A 21,452-nucleotide genomic window follows, 5' to 3' on the forward strand; every position below is an offset into this window, starting at 1 on the left:
GGGCAAAAGTGGTTTGAGTTTATCTGTTTTATTGCTTGCTTGTGCTATGGAAATCTGCTTAGTACTGCTCCCGATTAGACTGCTCACAGGTCAGGTAGTTGGAAGTGCAGCATTAAGAGCTGCAGCCATGTCAATGGATGAAGATAAGCTGAAGAGAACATATCAAAGCAAAGGAGAACATCATGGACAGAGGAGATGTCCCCACGGTTTAGTGAAAGTAGTGTTGGACGGCTTTGCTCTTTAGCCAGATCTTTTCAGTGTCTAACATTGCTGAGAAAATACCGTTCTCGGCTTTGTGTAGACAAGTCAGTCTATCACTGCACACTATTTCTCACACACACGCACGTACACATATATGTGCACGTAGAGTGTGTGTGTATGTTTATGTATATGTATGCACACACGTGCAGGTACGTGCACTTTGATACCCTTCATCTCCTACAGCCTTCTGGTTCAATCCTGCTGTTTATTAGGACTATGAATTCCAACGAAGCCCACATATTTTCTTTTTTAATGTGGCTTCTTATTTTTTTTTCACCTGCTTCTGTCAGAACTTTCCAAACAGAGACAAAGGCTGTCCTCGTGATCTCCTGACGTCAAGCCAAGCCAAGCCAAACAGGCAGGAAGAGGTCAGGAAGAGAGGAGCAAAATATAACAAGTGTATCAGAGCAGTCTGTAGCACACATTGTAATTTAGATAAAATAAATATCTATATTTATAAAAGATCAGTCAGCCTTAAGAAGCAATGTTAAAAAATTTTGGGTACAACAGCGATTTAGCTGAAAATCGGATTGTAGGGTAACTAACTCCATATGAAATTGCATTATACATAATGAGGCAAAGAGTGTTTTTATCCTTCATGTTCAATGGAGTCTATGATTTGCGCTACAGTCACATGCTTTATATTGAAATAATTCTTTTCCTAGAGGATTTTAAAATTAACAACATCGAACTCAGTTAAGTACCTTATCTAGAAACAAAAGCATGAAGTTAAAAATCCCCCTTATTTTTAATGATTCCTGCCAAACTTGCATAGAGTGGATTCAGGTCACATATGGGAGAATATGTTACAGTGATTGTTTGTTGAAAGTCTTTAATTCAAAGATGTGCCACTCAGTTCACTCTGGAGCAGCTTGTCTTTAAAGATACAGCACACGACTGTTCAGTGATGATGCTTTGCTATTTAACAGAACAGCCCAGTTTAAATTTCACGGAATGGAAAGAGAAGGATGACACCCAGCTCTGAAATGTTTGTCACTCCAGAGAGCCAAATTCAGAATGGTGGGTAGAGATTTCTTTTCTTTTTCTCTCCCTACTTGCCAAATGGGGCAAGCACACCTATACAGTGACTAAAATTTTATCTGAAATGCTGAAGGGGATGTTTCAGAGCTGTTCTACTGACTGCCTGGGTGCGCCTGGCTGCTTTGGACAGGATCATAAGGAGCAAACAGGCAAGTTATGTTTTTCTCACTTCTCCTTTGAATCAGTGAAAGAGTTAATTTTAACAAGAATGTGCAAGAATGAGAGTGTATGTGCTAGGGATTAAAGATCAGCTATTATAAACTGTCAGTCTATAAGCCACCAGCGCCGGCTCACGTTGCACTTTGGTCTTATCTTTATATGTAGCAGGAAACAGCTGTTCTCAGCCCAGACAGGAGGGAACCACTACGGCTGCGGGAGCCGCCGGGTGCAGGACACAGAAACTGTTCATTACACGAGAGATGGACACACTGTTTGCTAGAAATAAAGAAGAACATCCAGAGCCCATAAAAGCTGAGGTGCAAGGTAAGAGAAAGAAAATCTGTTCTAATATGTGCAGTTACTTTGGAATTTTTGAACGTGTAAACACGGAAACACTTGTTCATGCAAGACAACACTGAAAAGGGAAACTGAGAAAGCACGAGCTGTTAAGCCAACCGTTAAGCGAGTTTTGTTTAAAGGACTGGTCTCAGATATTTGTGCCCCAACCTTGGGACTTTTTCTCACTTGATGAGCATTTCTCTGTACTTCCCAAAAAAGGTCTGTTTGAACAGGATTCACTGACGTTGGTGGTGAGGGAAGAGATCTCGGATTTAATCTGGTGACATCCCCTCCCCCATGGCTCTGCTCAGACTTTGGGTTTCTCTCTGTAACCCTTCCTTACCCTCCCTCTGCCCGCTCACTCTCTTCCTTGCCTCCTGGAGACAGTCACTGAAAAGGGGACTTTTCAATGATAGTGTTTCGGATAGAAAAGCAGCAGTAATGGATGTCCCTGTGTACCATAGAGAGAGATTTCTGCTGCATTTGCAGGAGAGGTTTATTGCTCAGAACCTCTGTTTCATAAATACGTGCTGCGTTGTGTGTAAGACGTAGTCCAAGAAATGGCAGTCATCTAATGCCCGTTTCAAAGTCACTTCCCGTAGTACAACATTTAAAGAGACGACATTAAAACTTGCACAGCTTTGTTGTTGTTCTGTTTAGTGGCTGAATTGGAACTGACTTTGTTTCAAGTCAGACAAAGTGCTTTCTGGTGCAGTGATTTTATACCTTTCAGTATTTTTTCTCAAGATAAAAACCAATTACTGAAACATTTGATGTTGTTTGCAAACTTACCATTTATCAGTCCTGATCTGTATTATGGCATGGTGAATTTGAACAAAGACTGCATGTTTCAGTTAATAAAATGAAGTGTACAAAATAGACCATCATTGGTAATGCTGATTCAGTATTTACCAAGTATGAAAACTGAAAAGAACATTGACCTCTTAAAAGTATTTTGCTAGCCCTGAGCTCTGCCATTATTTTGGCTCTTTGTTACTCAACATGTACACTGTAAATATCACCCCATACATCTACGATCAGCCATGGTTTAACCCCTACTCTCCTAAACACTGTACAGCCATGTGATTGCGTGAGTCTGTTGCTGTGATGATTTATTAATAAACTTCCACATATTTGGAGATTTTACTGTTTCACTTTTGTGTCCTCACATGGAATAGAGAACTATCATTATGTCCACTTCAGATAGAAGTCTGAAGCAAAAAAGACACAAGGTCCAGATTTTAGAGCTATTTGAGCAACTTCAGATGTTGATTGGTAGCCACTGTGATTTACAGAAATTCTTAATTTCCACTAAGATGAATTTCATCTGAAAACCTCACTAGATGACCCTTTCCTCCATGTTTTTCATGCTGGAATGATGCCAAGAATGACATTGAATTACACTAGAAGTTTCAGCAGCTGCATTGAGTCCACAGTGCCTCAAAAAAAAGATCCTTTTTTTCCCTGCTTATCTCTTCCAACAAAATTATTTTATTGGCCTGTCCTGGAACTTTTTGAGCATCATTTTTCTGATATAGAGGAATAATCTCTACACAAACTTTTTAGCCCTAGGAGCTGCAAGTTGTTCACCAAACTGCAGGAATATCTGTTTTTCTTGAGTGATGGGCAGAAGCTAGTTTTACCGGGTCAAAACCCCGCGTGACCTCATCTGCAGCACAAGTATTACGTTTTCACGCAGAAAAAGAAGGACAGACTGGTTGCAGCCAGATTACATGCAGGCAGCCTAACAGTGTTAGCAACAGGGTTGTTGGGGCAAGGCCAGCAGCTCATGCTGGTTGCACAGATGGACAATCGTAACTGACGTAGGTGGGAGGGAAGCAGCACAAAAGCCCGCACTCCCTACACTGCAGTTGCCCACCGTACTGGAGAAATAGCAGAGCCTGCAGTCTCCTGTTGCCTAATAACAGAAAACTGTAGAAAGGGAACTGGCAAGAAGAGAAACGCTCAGATTTTAGGCATATAGGAAAACTAAACTTGTTCAGCAATTAACTGTCAGCACTCAGCTGAACAAAAATTATGGATCTATTTTGAACGTATACCTTCTTAAACTTGTGCAAACTTGTGATTTCCTCCCTGTCTCCTCCACACCTAGTTTTAGTTACTCAAGTTTTGTGCAATTGTCTGTATTAAAGGTTAAACCTTACTAATTTATACAAAAAAGTACTATAATTCTTGCATTGGAACATCTTGTATTTGAAAGGCAAGTAATGTTTGGTTTTCAAGTCTCTTCTAGAACGTAGTAATAATAACAACAGTAATAATGAAAGTTCATCCATTGTGCAATTTTTTGTCTTCCTCATGTGTTCCAGAACTGTCATCCTAATGAAATTGTGAGACTCTCATGGCACACAATACTAGTTGGTTAGCCTGACTGAGAATGTAGTTTAGGTAAAGCTGATATTTACTCCATATTCTTCCTTTGCATTTGGATGGTTTTTCCTTGTGTCCTTAGTGTCATTTGTCTGTAGAAACAGCCAAAGTCCTTGTCTTCCTTACCTAAAAAGGCCAAAATTCAGGAAATATTCTCTCAGAAAGTGGCCAGAGTCCCTTTAGGATCTCAGGAGGTCTTACAGCAAAACAATTGTTATCTCTTTGCAACTGCATCAGCTTTGACAAATTTGAGTTTTTCCACGGGAGGACATTTCTGTTGTAAAGGGAGAGTTAATAACAAAGTGTGTCAACATCATTCAACATGAGGTCACAACCTAAACGATAAGGAGAATTAAAAGTTCTGATCAGTTTTTATTGCAGAGACAATGTTCAGTGCAGGAATTGTGTGGAAAAGTACGACGTGATCTTGAATATCCCCTCAGGAGGTGCACACACAGAGCAGCAAGTGAGGCTTTCGATTTAATACCTGACATGCTTTTGTTCCGGTCTTTAACCCTAGTGACATTCTTTAAGTGTTGTTATTCTGTATATCAAATGATGGGTAATGTATTTCTTGCAGGGATTTGATGAGAAACATTTAGCATTCGAACCTCAACAGTATTTATATATTTTCAGTATAATATTCCTACCCTTTATTTGTCTTCAAAACACCAACATTCTGACTAGTGTCACAAAAGCACTCCCAAAATGACACTACATTATGTTGTCTGATTTAATTAATGACAGTTTTACTGGAATTCATTTAGCCCGAAGTTTAAATTGATATACTGAGGGCCAATGCAAGTCATATAACCTATAAAATATGTTTATTTCTGATAAGCTCTAGCTTTTCCTGGCACAAGTAAATGTTTCACTTTAAAATCTGAGTGCGGGAAAGAAAGGTCCAACTTTATTAATTCCTGATATTTAGCAAATTACATTCTGCAATCTCATCTTCTTCCAGTAATCTCATATATTCAGAATATTACTAGTGCCACATTTTCGAGAAAGTCATATTTTTGTAAAGCAAAACTCCAACACGATTATATGCTATTGCACATCTTGACTTACAGCCATAGTCTCTCTGCCTACATGAAGCCTACGCTCTAGGGAAAATTATCCTGCAGCATGTCCCTCACCTGACTGGATGGATGCTGATTTCTCCTTTTTGCTATAGGTCAGTTGCCCACTTGGCTGGAAGGGGTTCTTCTCCGAAATGGCCCAGGGATGCACACAATAGGCGACACTAAGTATAACCACTGGTTTGATGGCTTGGCTCTGCTGCATAGCTTTACATTTAAAAATGGTAAGTTGTTGCACATCAGATTCAAAAAAGCTCAAAGACGCAGATCTCAGTTCCTTAGGCTGCTAATCCCGATGTGAGTTCGATTAGCGGGAGAATGTTGCAGTTTCCTCTGCAGAGGGGCATGTGTGGTGAGGCGGTAACCCCTCTGGGGAAAGTCTCTCCAAACACACTTCACTCTCTCCAGCAGCAGCAGGAGTAGCTCTGCAGGCTGTTTTCGGAGATAGGTCACGCTGCTCTTCTTTCTGGAGGGCCAAAGTTCAGTGCTGTTTGCACTGCAGGAGCCTGCAACCAGCTCTGAGCAAGTCACTGCAGGACAGCCTTTGCCTTCACCCAGAGCAAGAAAACCTCTAGTGTTTCAAACGGGATCAGCCAGAAGTGCTGTAGTATCCACAGGTTGTTCTGTTGTGGATGAACAACCTAGTTTGAGGGAAGACTAACGTTCCCCTTTGGGATTTGGTTGCAGCTGTAACAGCTGCCAGGAGAGAAACTGGACCACTGTGTCACTTCACCTATCAGACATCACTTATGTATACTTGACACCCCTACTTGTCATCCTTCTGCAGGGAAAACAGGCAGCTCCTCTACCCAAACCAATTTCATCTTTTGTTTTCATCAGTTCAGCTCTTTTACAGTGTGAGGCAGGAAGTTTTATGCCTAGATTCTTACTGCAAAAAGTATGTATCTGTAGAACCCAGTTTTACTCCTGTCAAGCCTCCATTCCTAGTGTTTGCTTTTTAGTGTCTGTTGCTGTGTTTGGAGGCATTTAATGCAGCTGCAGGATCTCCTCGCCTATGCAGCTCTACATCTGTAACACAATAACCTGTAAAGAAATGAACAGTGTTTTTTAAAGTGCTGCTATATTGTACTTACCTAAAGCAAACAGAGCTCAGTTAGTTCAAGTGTGGTGGTCCATTAAATTGTTTAGGATAGACATTGATTCCTTCAAGTAATTTGTTACTGTCTCATAACTAAAATTTACCAAGAGATGTAGCAGCACCCACACATTGATGCATAATTAATAATTTTTACACAGATTGTTTTGGTTTACTGGAAAAGTTTATCCAAATCCCTCCGTTCCTCTCCCCAGTCTCCCAATATTATCAAAGAAGCCAGACAAACTGTCACCCATCATCTCAGCAGCCACAAGAACAGCCCCAGGTTCCTTAGGGAGCTGAAAAAAGTCTTCCAAAACTTAAGGGCATTGTTGGTTTCATTGCAAACTTTTCTTAGCTAAAGGACAGCTGCCTGAGAAACTTTCTCTGACTTTACCTCTGCTGATTTTCTGAAGAACTCAGTACGAAATGTGATTGAAACCTGCTTGGCCTTTCTCAGGTGAAGTTTACTACAGAAGCAAGTACCTCCGAAGTGACACATACAACTGCAATGTAGAAGCAAACCGAATCGTGGTGTCTGAGTTTGGAACTATGGCTTATCCAGATCCATGCAAAAACATATTTGCCAAGTAAGCAATGCTTTTTCCAACGAGCTGCTTCTAGCTGCTCCTCTCTCCAGCGCGGGTGACTTTCTGTTTGCCCTTGACACTTATTAAAAATATAGAATCTGTTCTGTAAATTTAAAATGGCTGAATATTGAAAAGGCAAAGACGTATATCCAGCTCTGTACTTTCTGTAGTTCTTCTAAGGCAAATATTTAAAATTCATTCTATCAGCAATATTGGCTTTACTCACTATTACAAGGAGATTTTGTTGTAATTTTGAAAAACGGGTATTTTCCTTTTCAAGTGTTTTGCAGAAGTTTTAAAAAATGATACTCTGTACAGGCAGGAGCAGCAAGAAAGGAAAAGATTAAGAGATGGGAAAGGAATTAATGCAAAGTTTATTCAAGAAAAAGAAGAAAAGCATCAATCACTAAAAAATCAGAAAACCTTTTGGATTAAAGACCACTTAAACAAAAAAAAAAAAAGTGATGAATTTCCGTTGTTTCTTGAGTCATGTGCGGTGCTTTGAAGGACTGCACCCCTAGGCCTGAGCCAATCTTGCGTTCAGAACCAGACCCACTTGGGATTGCCACTGCCATCCTGCCGTTGGAAAGGCTAATAGGCTGTATGTGAGAGGCAAGGTGAAAGCTATCACGTTGTCACTCGCCTTGTAAAATTGCCTGTGGACATTCCCAGACAGATGCAAGTACTTTGCCCATCTCTTCTTCCTGGCTGAACTACCTCTAACCACCCTGAATTTGATGTTTGCTAAGAGCACATGCATGGATAGTTATTGCAACACAGCTGATTTCTTGTAGATTGTTACTCTGAGATAAGATATTCATCCCTCTTCCAGCACATAGAGTCACGCTGACATTTTAAGTTCAGAAGGTTTATAAGCCAATTTGTCTTGGCTTCAAGTGAACATGATATAATCCTCTGCTAATAAGGAAAACAGTGGAGTCCATGTGTGAGGTTGGATCTTCTTCGAAATCATAGGTGTGGTATGGGATACCACTGGGAACAACAGTACTCCATCAGGGACTAGATGTATCTGTCTATTTTATACATACCCCGACAAACCTACCAGCTCTCAGGTAGAAAGTGCTAAGCCAAATTCTCACAAGGAATGTTCGTAAGAGTGTGTAATCAGCCCATGCTGATAAACCAGCGCGTATGGTACAGCTGACCACAGGAGTGGACCTGGCTGCCCATCTGTGTGGGGAAGAACCGTTGCATGCATGTCCTGAGCCTTGCCTAGGCCACGGCTGTTGAAGAAGTCCATCTCCGCTGCTTCTTCACCCTTTCCACCCAGGCAGCGTGGCAGCTGCCAGAAGAGGGCACAGCAGGGGAGCGACAGACCCGGCTCCCTGACCCCGCTGCTGTGCCCAGCCCGCAGTGCTCGGGGACTTCTGCTTTGCGCGGGGTAAAGGCTGGTCCAGCTTTTGCTCCTCTAATGACCCAATACGGAATTTTCCTCTGTACAGGGCATTCACATATTTGTCTCACACCATTCCTGAGTTCACAGACAACTGCCTGATCAACATTATGAAAACTGGGGATGATTTTTACGCTACCAGTGAGACTAACTTCATCAGGAAAATTAATCCACAGACCCTGGAGACACTAGAGAAGGTATAAACAGCTGTCTGTCATCCTGGTTCCTCATCTCCTAACGAGTACAGTTTCAGGCTGACTCACAAAGATCCTTTAACATATGAAGGACACAAAACTGGAAAGATGCTTTTCTTCTACTATTCCTTTACGTTTGAAATCATGGTGAAGTGAAATAGTGAAGTCATGGGCAGCTTCGCTTGTACGTAATCTAGCAAGGTTGCACAATAATACCACATATGATGATTGTGGTGTGATTATTTTGGATGTTTTCCATTATTATGCATCTGTAGTTATCAAGTGATTTACATAATTAACAATTCAGTAGGTCAGTTATATGACTCCTTTTCAAGCACCTTATGTAAGATATTACTTAATTATTAAAATGAAATCTTGACTTATCAAAATATACAATGAATTCTTTCTAGCTTGCAGTATGGTTTGAGTAACAGTTTCCAAGGTTTAAATGAAATAGAAATCTTTTTGCTTGAGAAGATTTCTAGACTCATAGCCCTGTTAAATAAACTGCTTTCAGAATGAAACGGGCATTAACTTCTTCAGCCAATCCTCCTGTTGTGTTACAGGAGGGTTGCGGCGGCTGCAAGGGAGGGCTGAATGTAATTCAGATTCTGTAACTTGTTTTACCCTTGAATTAGGAAATTGTGTCAGTAGCTATGTAAGTCATTTGGCTTCATTGTTTAGATTTCACGGCCTTTTGAAAATGGGGTACCACTAAAAGGCTGCCAGTGTTTAAAAGTTGCAGGGTTTGTGGTGTTAGCTGAGATCAATTTTTATTTTCTTACACATCTCAAATCTCCTATTGTATAATTTTCCAGGTTGACTACAGCAAATACGTAGCCGTGAATTTGGCAACTTCTCACCCACACTATGACAGTGCTGGAAATACTTTCAACATGGGTACTTCAATAGTTGATAAAGGGAAGACAAAATACGTTCTGTTTAAGATTCCACCCTCTGTGCCTGGTAACGTATCAGTATCTGTTATCAGTAGTTTCTAGAATCTTGTAAGCAATTTATTTTCTTTTGAGCTTACGAGGTGGTGATACAGCGTTTCTAGAAACGGATAGCATTCATTTTCTTCATTTTAACTTACTGTGAACTTCATGTTAACTGCTTATCCTGCCTGGGCACGTGCATTACAAACGTTCCTATGAACACTGTGTAAACAGGGTATTTCAGTAAGGAGAATCCTGCTTTTAGAAGAACGCTGCTTTGAATATTGCTACAGTGAACTAACTCCTTTAGAATAATTTTATTTTTTATCACTTACATTCAGAGAAAGAAAAGAAGAAGTCTTGTTTTAAACATATGGAGGTGGTATGCTCCATTCCTTCTCACTCTCTGCTCCACCCAAGCTACTTCCATAGCTTTGGCGTCACAGAAAATTACATCATCTTCATAGAGCAGCCATTGAAACTGGATATTCTCAAACTGGCAACTGCTTACATCCGAGGCGTGAACTGGGCTTCCTGCCTTGCCTTTCACAAGGAAGATAAGGTATTTTTCCTAATGCTGAGTCAGCCAAGCCAGTTATTGCTTCCACACTCTTCTGTTTTTATCTGGTTCATTAATTTCAGTAATTCCTCATTTTTTTTTCAGCCCATGATTTTCACATTGCATGGTTTTTTTAGAAGTTGGATTTTTTAATACTATTTCCCATCTCCAGAAATTTCACAAATAAATATCTGATGCTGAAGTGCTTGAGAAAGAGGATAGTTTGGCATTGTTAGAAACGCTGTGTGTTAGCAGAGAAATTGAAAACAGCACTGGCATCACAGACACATACAGTTGCTCCTGGTCCAAATAAAATACGGTATATTTTGGATGAGATCTGCTCTAGATGCACTGCATCATCAGACAGGAGCGCCAGACTGGTGGAAAAGCCTGCAGCCGACAAAAGGAGAGTCTCACTGTCACAACTGAGGAAAAACCTGTTTTCTGAGGATCTTACTCCCACATGCTCTGGCCATCAGTAAGTGGGGCATGCTGGGGAAAGGAGCACCAGCACAGATCACTGCACATCTGGACACAGGCAGATTTATTTAACTTAAAAATAGAGCAGAGGATTTACCAAGTTTTACTGGAAGACTTCAATCCTCAGCCTAGCCCAAATAGTAATTCGCAACAGTAAAATGAGTTTAAACCACTTGCACACTCATTTTACTCAGGCATGTTCTGGTCCTCAGGTTGGAACCTCTTGCCTCCAAGCAGCACATCCTGAGTTCTTAATATGCTTCAGTAGAAACAGACAATACATGAGAATGTTGATGGCTGCCATTCCTAATTAACTATTTGTTGACCATTAATGGTTTTAAATAATGTTTCCTATCTTTCAGACTTGGTTTCATTTTGTAGACAAGAAGACTAAAAAAGAAGTGTCCACCAAGTTTTACACAGATGCCATGGTGCTTTTTCACCACGTAAATGCTTATGAAGAGGATGGGCACATTATCTTTGATATTATTGCCTATGAAGACAATAGCTTATATGACATGTTCTATCTAAAAAATCTGGTTAAAGACTTTGAAGAGAACAACAAGCTTACCTCCATACCAACCTGCAAACGATTTGTTGTCCCTCTGCAGTATGACAAGGTAGAAAGAAAATGGCTTTTTAATCTGTTCTTTGATCAATAATTTAAAATACATCAGTGTGAATAATGGGTGAATTATTAGTCGCCAGCCCTTAAGTGCAAATTTCTGGTTCTTTAAAAACAACATATAGACAAAGTGTGCAGGAGTTTTATTTTGTGTATGTATGGTGAGAAATGGTGATGCGCAGATGGACGTAGTTACAAGGATCCAGGTTCTCATACCATCCTTTACGGAGAAGGGGGCTATTGAGTGAACATGATTTCCTAACCAGTCAGATTATTTGTAAAAAACTGTCAAAAATGAGCAGGTATATCAACTCAGCTGTCGACTGGAAGGGCATGCATGCGGTTTTGCACAACCTGTTTCTTATGCTTTACTAGAAGCCTATATATGATATGTGCACGTTCCCAACTGTTGCAATGGTTCTACTAAAATGAGAAGATTTCATTTAAGTGTGAGATTTACTAGGAAGAGGAAAGATTTTATCTTTCAGTTTTCATTTGACATCATCGTTTTCAGGGAAGATTTTATACTGCCCAACAACTTGGGCAAGTTTCTGCTCGACACATTTGGAATGGATAATACTTTTTCTGTCGACATCCTCAATCTCGCAGCTTTGTTCATGTCTCAAAAACAGTTATGCAGCAATGACAAAGGATGGATTGGATCACACCAGCTATCCAAACTACCTGCAATCTGAAGAATTCAGCAATAGCATGTTAAAAACCTGGTTTTGCACTTGATTTATAGCAGATGGAAAAAAACCACCTTGGTGACTTTCAGTGGGAATTTGATACCTAATTCCTCGAAGCATTCATTAATTAAATTCACAAACTTTGTAATCCATTTATTGTGCTTCTGAAATGTAGCCATATGTAGCTAAACCTTTCTGAAGGTTTGGTGTGATTCAAAATTATTATGATATCATAGAATCATAGAATGGTTTGCATTGGAAGGGATCTTAAAAAATCATCTAGTTCAAACCCCCTGCCATGGGCAGGGACACTTTCCACTAGATCAAGTTGCTCAAAATTCCGTCCAACCTGGCCTTGAACACTTCCAGGACTGGGGCATCCACAGCCTCTCTGGGCAACCTGGTCCACCGCCTCATCACTCTCACAGTGAAGAACTTCCTCCTTACATCTGATCTAAATCTCCCCTCTTTCAGTTTGAAGCCATCACCCCTTGTCCTATCACTACATGCCCCTCTAAAGAGTCCCTCTCCAGCTTTCCCATAGGCCCTCCTTAAGTTCTGGAAGGCTGCTATAAGGTCTCCCTGCAGCCTGCTCTTCTCCAGGCTGAACAACCCCAGCTCCCTCAGCCTGTCCTCATAGCAGAGGTGCTCCAGCCCCTGATCATCTTTGTGGCCTCCTCTGGACCTGCTTCAACAGGTCCATGTCCCTGTTATGTTGGGGTCCCAGAGCTGAATGCAGTAGTCCAGGTGTGCTCTCGCCACAACAGAGTAGAGGGGGATAATCACGTCCCTTGACCTGCTGGCCAGTCCTCTGAGTATAACAGGATTTGCAATTAAAAGGTCAGAATCTAACATTGCCAGAATAAATGCCGTAAGAAAGAACTTCTCAAAGCCGGATTATTTGTTTAAATAATCATCTATGTCAATATCAAACATGAAGAAAGACCAAAATGAGAAGCTTGTGCTTAGCGACGCGTTACTCTTCCAGCATATGTCTCTTTCAGGATGCCGAAGTAGGTTCTAATCTAGTCACATTTCCATCTACCGCAACTGCTATAAAAGAGAAAGATGGCAGCATCTATTGCCAGCCTGAAATACTGTGTGAAGGTGAGACGTGCCTGTTATACAATTCTCTTACACACACACACACACACACATACACACCCCGAGGTGCATTCTAATCCTGCCTAATAACTGTGCATATATGTAACATATGTATAAAGCCAAGAGAAATGAAACTTTCATTAACATGTTTAGTGTAGATATTGACAACATCTTTCACTTCTTTACTTCCCTCCTCTGGGTCTATCCAATAATATATGACCAATAACATATATCCAATAATATATATCCAATAATATATATCCAATAATATATGATCCAATAATATACCTGACCCACTCAGGTATATATTTATCAATCCTTTCAACGCCTGGAGTTACATCAGCATTACACTGGTATAGGATCCCAGGTCTGATCTTACAACTATCAATATGCCTTGCAAATCTACCTGTCACGAGAGTAATCTCAGTTAAACCGCTCTGGTGTAAAGAGTAACCTCAGTTATTGCTATATTTTATAAAGATTGCCTTAAAGTGAATTTTTAAACTTTTTTTCATGGGAGGCTGTCAGGAATGTGTAAAGGGTATGTGTTTACCTAAAGCTAAATGGCAGCCTCCATTTATATCTCAGATATTCACCTCATGTATTTATGAAGAAAGGAAAAAAAAAAACCATCAAAAAGCAACTCTGATTAGTTCCACTCTAATGAATCCCTAAGAAAGAAAAATTGACATTTTTGAACTAACAACCTGACTTTGATGTTGTGTTAATATCCCTCCTCATCTTTCTGGAAATTCAGACATACCAATTCATGCAACACCTGTTTTTAAACACCACGAGGTTCTTCACAGGGCCAAACTTCCTGCAGACTGGCATAGGCAAATGCACATCGGACGTAATTTTCTTCTCTGTTCTTAAGTCCTGAACTTTCTTTTACCCAGGGATAGAACTGCCTCGCATCAACTACGACTATAATACCAAAAAATACAAGTATGTCTTTGCAACGGAAGTTCAGTGGAGTCCAGTCCCTACAAAGGTATGATTAACATTTACAAAGTCAGTATTTATAGAACACAAATCAAATGGAATCACTTGTAAGTAGACCACGCTTTCCTCGTTTGGCCCAAAATATGGCAAGCTCAGTATGTGGTTCTGAGGCCAGAAACTGAACTCTTTTTTACAACATCAAGTTAAAGCTTCTAAATGATGACACTGCACTTGGGTATTACGTACATAAACCTCAGCAGTGGCAGGCAAGGAGATGAAAAATTGGACATACATGTTAGCATACTTGTGTGACTAAAACAGCCTCACGGGGCCAAACTATGGAAACAGCATCCCTTCATACGGTACAGACAAACTCGCTCTTTATGTCTTGTTCTGTGACTATCAGGCAGGACAAACTGCGTTCGCTGTTGGTTCTTGTATATAATTACCACGACTGATTACAAAATAAAGCTGGATTTCTGCATGATGCAAGAAAATTTAATGCAGCACATCTGACAGCAGCTCAAACAAATCTGCAAGTTTGTGACTTCCAGTGTAGATAATCCCTGCTTGACTTAAGAATAATTTAAAAAGCTGTTAGAAGATTTTCTTCACATTAGTTGCTCTGTAACGCATGCAGACACAACAACAACCAAGTTAAATGCGTAGGTAAAGTCTGTCAGCAAAATTGCTGCTGTCTTGTCTAAAAGGAACAATTCTTCCAAATCCTTCCTCCAGTAATTTGCATGGCTTCTTTTTTGTGTAATCATATTTTCTGACTAAATGTCGAAAGGGAAAAGAGTATAACTGCATCAGTATGGGTTAGGAAACGCCTTCACAGACCTGCATTGAAAATGCCATGCATCCCCACTGGAGATCGGTTTGGTCAGGCACTCAACCTGTAAATGAAATGAAAATCTGTACCCTGTTCCTTCAGTAAATACCACTATCTGTGTGGAATTCTTGACCCATCAGTTTATTCTTTACATATCCCTATTAATAGCCTTTGTTCTGGCATATATACCCTACTCAACAGTAGGTGGCCTTGGAAAATATTGAGGTCACAATAAAAAGACAATAATTCACAGGATTAGAAAACAAAAGGTTTAAATCTTGCTTCCTGCTTTACTACAGAATTGCAGTGATTTGGCACAAGTCTCTTAAACGTTCTGGGCCCGGACTCTTCCTCTGTATAGGGAAGGTGTTATTTGTAGTGGAGGTTCTCACATGCTCTGTTAGTAAAATACTTAAAGCCCATAAAAGAAAGGTGCAATTGTAATCTAATTAAATGAAATTAAAAGAACATTGTCTGACTAGGCAGCTACTACATGTGACTCCAAAGTTTAACATTTTCCAGGTGTTTCCATCTTCTGATGACACATGTCCTGTTGCTCTTTAACTCTTAGCGCTGGTCCCCCATGCCAGCAGTCTGTTCCTTCACTGCCAGCAGTGTTGTACCTTCAGAGTAAACCACTGTCTGCGTCACTGACATTTTTCTTTTCTGGTCACACCAATTTAGATTGTAAAGTTTAACGTGCAGACAAAGGAGATGCTCCACTGGGGAGAGGAGCACTGCTGGCCATCTGAGCCTGTTTTCGTTCCCAGCCCTGATGCAAGAGAAGAGGATGATGGTAAAATAATGGCAGCATTCTGAGAGCTGGGGTTACATGGGTTTTGCATTAAATCTTACAAGTTTCATTGTTCTTAGTCAAGACAGCAGGGCTGATGCTTCCACTGTGAGATTAAAATTAGCACCAGCCATTTTACTCCTGCAGACAAAAAGCAAAGCAAGAATAGACCAAAATCTTTGTTTAATGTCCCAAGGTAGCCCTAAACAATAACAGCAATGCCTAGGACTTTCCAGAGAGCCACTCAGAGCCACTCAGACTATCACTAGTCTGGAGCAGCTGAAGCTACGGGAATTCGGGGTTGTTACAGATGAGAACATAAAGTGGCACTGCAGGTGCCTCTGTAATCTCAATCCGGTTCTGTTCTCAGGTGACTCCTTGCAAAGGCAAATGGCAGACAGCTGAAAGGACAAGTCCCAAAACTGTGACACACAGTTCAGTGTCGGTTTGCTTTTTTCCTTCCCAGTGAACTGCAGGCAGACCAGCAGAAAGCACAGAAGGGAAGCATTCATTAGTTCTTTAGCACTCTAATTAGACTTCTTAATCTAGTAAGCACTTTCAGTTTGCGTCCTAAAAAAGATCTTAGGAAACAAGAATTGTTTCCTGACAGTGTTATCTTTTCTGCTTGGTGTAACTAGTATATGCTTCTAATTCTTCATTTATGTGATGCAGGCATTGTTCTGACCTGTATTGTGGTGAGCGACCCAAAGCAAGCACCCTTCCTACTTGTCTTGGATGCTAAAACATTCAAAGAATTGAGCCGAGTCACAGTAAACGTAGAAATGCATCTGGACCTGCATGGAATATTCATACCAGAGAAGGATCTGAAGACTGAGACTGAGTAAAATGCTGTTTATCCCGTTACATCAACTGAGACAAATTCCTACTGAATGGCGGATAATATCATTCGGGAACAACCTTATGTCAAGAAATGACTAAGTATAATCTCTTCAATAACTATATATAATCTCTTCTAAGAGATAGCAGTAACTTCTTGCAAATAATTATATGTACAATGGTACATAACTATACGAAAATAAGAATGATCAGTCTTAAGTGCTCATGGTGTATACAACTCGTGGGGCAGGGGATGGGAGACAAAAGTGACACGAGATGTTGTGTGTGAGTAGAGTACAGCTTTCTGAGCAAAGGAGGTACCGTATTTACAGGGTGGTGCATGGCATGAGTCACGTGTCTGCATCTCATGGACTGTTTCAAGACTGCAGCTCCTGAGGAAAGCTGTCTCCTGCCAGAAAACCTCACGTTAAACTATTTACTATGTCACTAATAATTCATGGTAATTGTTCTCTTGGTGCTTGATTTCTTAAACTCCGCTGTAACCAAAGTATTACATTGAGGTGCTACAACTTTCTAATTTATAACCCCAAAAAACCTGCTTTGCTAATAATTTCATGGTGTATTTTTCCTTTTCATGTTGACAAAACTAAGTAACTTGAAATAGACTATATGGGGGTTTGTAGCATTCAGTTATACTTTAGTGCCGTTCAGTCTTAACCACTTCGTCTTTACACAGAATCACAGGATCACAGAATCATCTGGTTGGAAGAGACCTTTAAGATCGAATCCAACCACACATCCTGCACTGCCAGGGTCCCTAAAGTAAGTCCCTCAGCACCACATTCACACATCTTTTAAACACTTCTAGGGATGGGGACTCCACCACCTCCCTGGGCAGCCTGTTCCAATGCTTCACAACCCTTTTGATGAAGAAATTTTTCCTGATATCCAGCCTAAATTTTCCCTGATGCAACTTGAGGCCATTTTCTCTATACCTGTCACTTGTTATATGGGAGAACAGACCAACCCCCACCTCACTACAGCCTCCTTTCAGGTAGTTGTAGAGAGTGATAATGTCTCCCCTGAGCCTCCTCTTCTCCAGGCTAAATAACTCCAGGTTCCTCAGCTGCTCCTCGGAGGACTTGTGCTCCAGACCCTTCACTGGCTTTGTTGATCTCCTCTGGACAGACTCCAGCAATTCAGTGTTCTTGAAGTGAGGAGCCCAAAACTGATCACAGTATTCAAGGTGTGGCCTCACTAGTGCGGAGTACAGGGGGACAATCCCTGCCCTACTCCTGCTGGCCATGCTATTGCTGATACAAGCCAGGATGCTGTTGGCCTTCTTGGCCGCCTGGGCATGCTGCTGGCTCATGTTCAGCCAGCTGTTGACCAGCACCCCCAGGTCCTTTTCCGCTGGGCAGCTTTCCAGACACTCTTCCCCAAGCCTGTAATGTCACAGGGGGTTGTTGTGACCCAAGTGCAGGACCCGGCACTTGGCCTTGTTGAACCTCACGCCATTGGCCTTGGCCCATTGATCCATGTGGCCAAAGTGCAGGACCCGGTGCTTGGCCTTATTGCACTTCATACTATTGGCCTGTATAGCCTCCTGACCTTCAACCACATCAACACACCCACCCAATTTGGTGTCATCTGCAAACTTACTGAGGGTGCACTCAATCCCCTCATCCAGATCATTGATAAAGATGCTAAAGAGAACAGGCCCCAAAACTGAACTGGGTCACTTTGTCATAGAAGGAGATCAAGGTGGTCAAACATGACCTGCCTTTCGTAAACCCATGCTGACTGGGCCTGAGTACTTGGCTATCCTGTACGTGCCATGTGATGGCACTCAAGATGATCTGCTCCATGACTTTCCCTGGCACTGAGGTCAGTCTGACAGGCTTGGAGTTCCCTGGATCCTCCTTCTGGTTCTTCTTGTAGATGGGGGTCACGTTGGCTAACCTCCAGTCAGCTGGGACCTCACTGGTTAGCCAGGACTGCTGGTAAATGATGGAAGGTGGCTGGGTGAGCACTTCCATCAGCTCCCTTAGAATTCTTGGATGGATCCCATCTGGCCCCATAGACTTGTGCACATCTAATTGGTGCAGCAGTTCATTTACTGTTCCCTCTTGGATTATGGGGGCTTGGTTCTGCTCTCCATCTCTGCCTTCTGGTTCAGGAGGCTGAGCACTCAGGGAGTTGATCTGACCATTGAAGACTGAGGCAAAGGCGGCATTCAGGACTTCAGCCTTTTCCTCATCCTGGGTCACTATGTTTCCCCCTGCATCCAGCGAAGGACGGAGATTTTAAATCAGTTCTCCTTGAGGAGAATATTCATGTAATTAGATGAGTGCAGTGTGTAAACGATAAACAAAGTATTTATTAATATTGCTACTCGTGTCTGGTAATAACAGTACGGAGAAGATTGAGAGCAGTGAATTTCTAGCAGAACTCCCATACACACGTTTAACAATGTGTTCAGGTAAAAGAGCGACAGACCTAATTTAGGCCTCATCTGAACTACACAGGAGATGAAACCACACACAAAGCATTTGCTTTACAGCCTGCTTAGGAACATCCATGTTCTGCCCCGGGTCTATCATCGCCTGTAACAGGTGCCTCCCAGTAACAGTACACAGATCTCCTTCCTGGTCCCAGCTAAAAAGCGTGTTTCAACACAGAGTTCAGACGCCAAGGACCCGCGACTGGGTTTTGTTATAGGAGTGGCGGTTCCTGTAACAATAGCAGTGGATTTCTGCTTTGGGGCATTGTTTTTTCTTTACATGAGAGGTTTTTTTGCTTTGAATTATATTTCCTGTTGTGACTACCTTTCCTGTCGGAAGCATCTTTACTGATGGAGAAAACCAGGTGTAACCCACCCGCATCACCACACTACTCAGGTATCTCTCACTTTTATGTGCACACTCTCACAGTGCCTCTGCAGCTCACTGTGATTTACAGGTAGGAAACAGAATGGAGTCATTGTCATTTACTATCATCTCCCCATCGGAGGAGAATCAGGGCTTTGGTGACTCGTTTGTCATTACGTAAGATGTTTACAGCAGAGTAGGAATTGAACCAACATCATCCACAGTTCTTGTTTGCTCTGTAACAACTATACCTCCCTTTCTCTGCTCAAGCCTTCGCAGTTTGTAAGTGTAAAGGCTATACAGGCTTATTTTTAATGTGAAAAAAAAAAGTCTCTGTGGTCAGATGTAGTGTTAAAATGTGCAGTTTGGAGCATTCGAATGTTTATATATTCCATAAACTAGAAACACACACTTCAGTAAGGCGTGTGTGCAGAAATAGGCATGTTTAGTGCTTTCAAGGCACCCTATTGTGTAAGAGAACTTAATCTTCTGAAGAAGAAATGGAATTCTATTTTTGTAAGTGATGTGGAATCAGTAGTGAAATAGAAGTCTGACCTGATGTTGGCACAGGACACCAGCTGTGGGTTGTTTCTTTTAATCTGAAAAAGTTTGGATTTAACAGATTTCCACAAATATTTCTGTAATTATAAGGTAGTAATGAATGAAAAGTCTAACCATTATTATAGATCTCCTTTCAAGAGTTTGTCTCCAGAATTTCCTCTGTAGAATGCATAGTGTTATGTTTTCAGGTGATCATGAGTTTTGATACAGGAGTTACTTGACTTCTGAGGAGCTAATTCTTACTGCAGAGGTTACATGATAGGGGAATATTCACCAGAAAAACAAATCAGATTTGTTATCTGCAGTCCAAGAAAGCAAATGTGTAACGTATGTTCATGTGTACTGCAGAAAATAAATTATAAGACTTTGGCTTGGGAATGATTTTTTAAACAAGGCGTGCCGTATTCCCTCGGTCATTATTACACAGGATTTGACTAGCATCGAGTCTGTAGTCAGTGTGAAGAGAAAAACAGTGATGTAAATCCAGATTTGCCAACCCCAGTGTCCTCCTGCGGCAGAGATCACGTGGATAAAACCATAGGGCTAATCACAAATTTGTTCAAGAATGCTTTGAGCAGTTGCAATACTAATCTGATGAAACATTTGCCCTGGCGATGGTAATACTCTGTTATCATTTCTGGGCTGACAATAGCAGGAGGGAATGCACGTGTGCTTTGCCAAGTGGCTGCAAGGCTTGTGGTTTTCTTGTTGTGGTAACCTGGCACATGGTAATGAGGCTGTCATTTGGTGTCCTTCTCTGTCATCCCTCACCTTGAAAGAAATCTAGAGGGACAGAAAGGTTTGATTCTTCTTTTGCACCAGCTGAAGTCATAAAGTAGCCCAGTAAAACTAGTGGAGTTACTGTGATGGCATAAAAAAGAATCTAGATTTAGTGACTGTGAATAGAAATCTTAAGGACAGATAGCTCCATTACAGGAAAAAAACAGAGCAAGAGAATCCAGCCAGGGGTTTGCATACACGTAATTACTTCAAAGATGTTACAAATGGCCCTCTAGTTGGTAGAGTGGTTTGTTTGTTTGTTTGTTTTTATCAACAGGTTTCATTAAATGGAACAAATAACAAAACATAATAATTAATTTGTTCTCTGGAGGTGGGTATTATCTGTAGCACCTCATCCCATTGCCCCACACAGGCAGCAGGAGGAAGCAGAAACTCTGTTTACTAGGACGAGTTAAAAACCAGAAATACGACTATGTTTTCCTACATAACAACCTGTGCAGGAGGCGCAGGAACAAACCAGTGTGTTTAGAAAACAAGGACACTCAATGACAGCTTTCGCAATGATATAACCCCCTGCTGCCTTGGCAATGCAGTTACCAAAGTATTAATAACAGGCAAAACACATCTTTCATGTGCAGTCAAGATGCGGAGTGCTCTTTGCTTTCGTCACCCTCAAACAGAGCTGGGGACATGTCCTCAGGATTGTGCCCTTCCTCTTTCTACACTTGACATCCTGGATAATTACACCCAAGCCAGGAGAGGTGGCCTTCTAACATTTTTAAATGGGTGTGTAATAACAATAAGTGATGCAAAGTTGCTGGTGTTTCACACAGATTAGTATGTTTTTAGGCCTTCCATCATACCAGGACGTGAAACACATCCTGTGTTGCTTCTAAAACTCTTGTTCAAAGCTGCACAACAGCCCCAGAGTGTGGAACTCCTTGCTG

General features: G+C 41.3%; 1 protein-coding gene across 1 annotated transcript; it reads left to right on the forward strand.

Moving 5' to 3' along the window:
* The first annotated feature begins 1,619 nt into the window (after window positions 1-1,619).
* BCO1 (beta-carotene oxygenase 1) lies at window positions 1,620-16,380 on the forward strand. The gene is made up of 11 exons (XM_010132345.1): window positions 1,620-1,785; window positions 5,369-5,497; window positions 6,830-6,959; window positions 8,423-8,570; window positions 9,386-9,533; window positions 9,847-10,067; window positions 10,907-11,164; window positions 12,863-12,965; window positions 13,862-13,956; window positions 15,427-15,538; window positions 16,208-16,380. Exons 1-11 carry the CDS (start codon window positions 1,722-1,724, stop codon window positions 16,378-16,380), a joined length of 1,581 nt encoding a protein of 526 aa, XP_010130647.1. The 5' UTR covers window positions 1,620-1,721.
* The last annotated feature ends 5,072 nt before the right edge of the window (window positions 16,381-21,452 follow it).

Source organism: Buceros rhinoceros, unplaced genomic scaffold (assembly GCF_000710305.1).
Source record: "Buceros rhinoceros silvestris isolate BGI_N320 unplaced genomic scaffold, ASM71030v1 scaffold3883, whole genome shotgun sequence".
NCBI classification, from domain to species: Eukaryota; Metazoa; Chordata; class Aves; order Bucerotiformes; family Bucerotidae; genus Buceros; species Buceros rhinoceros.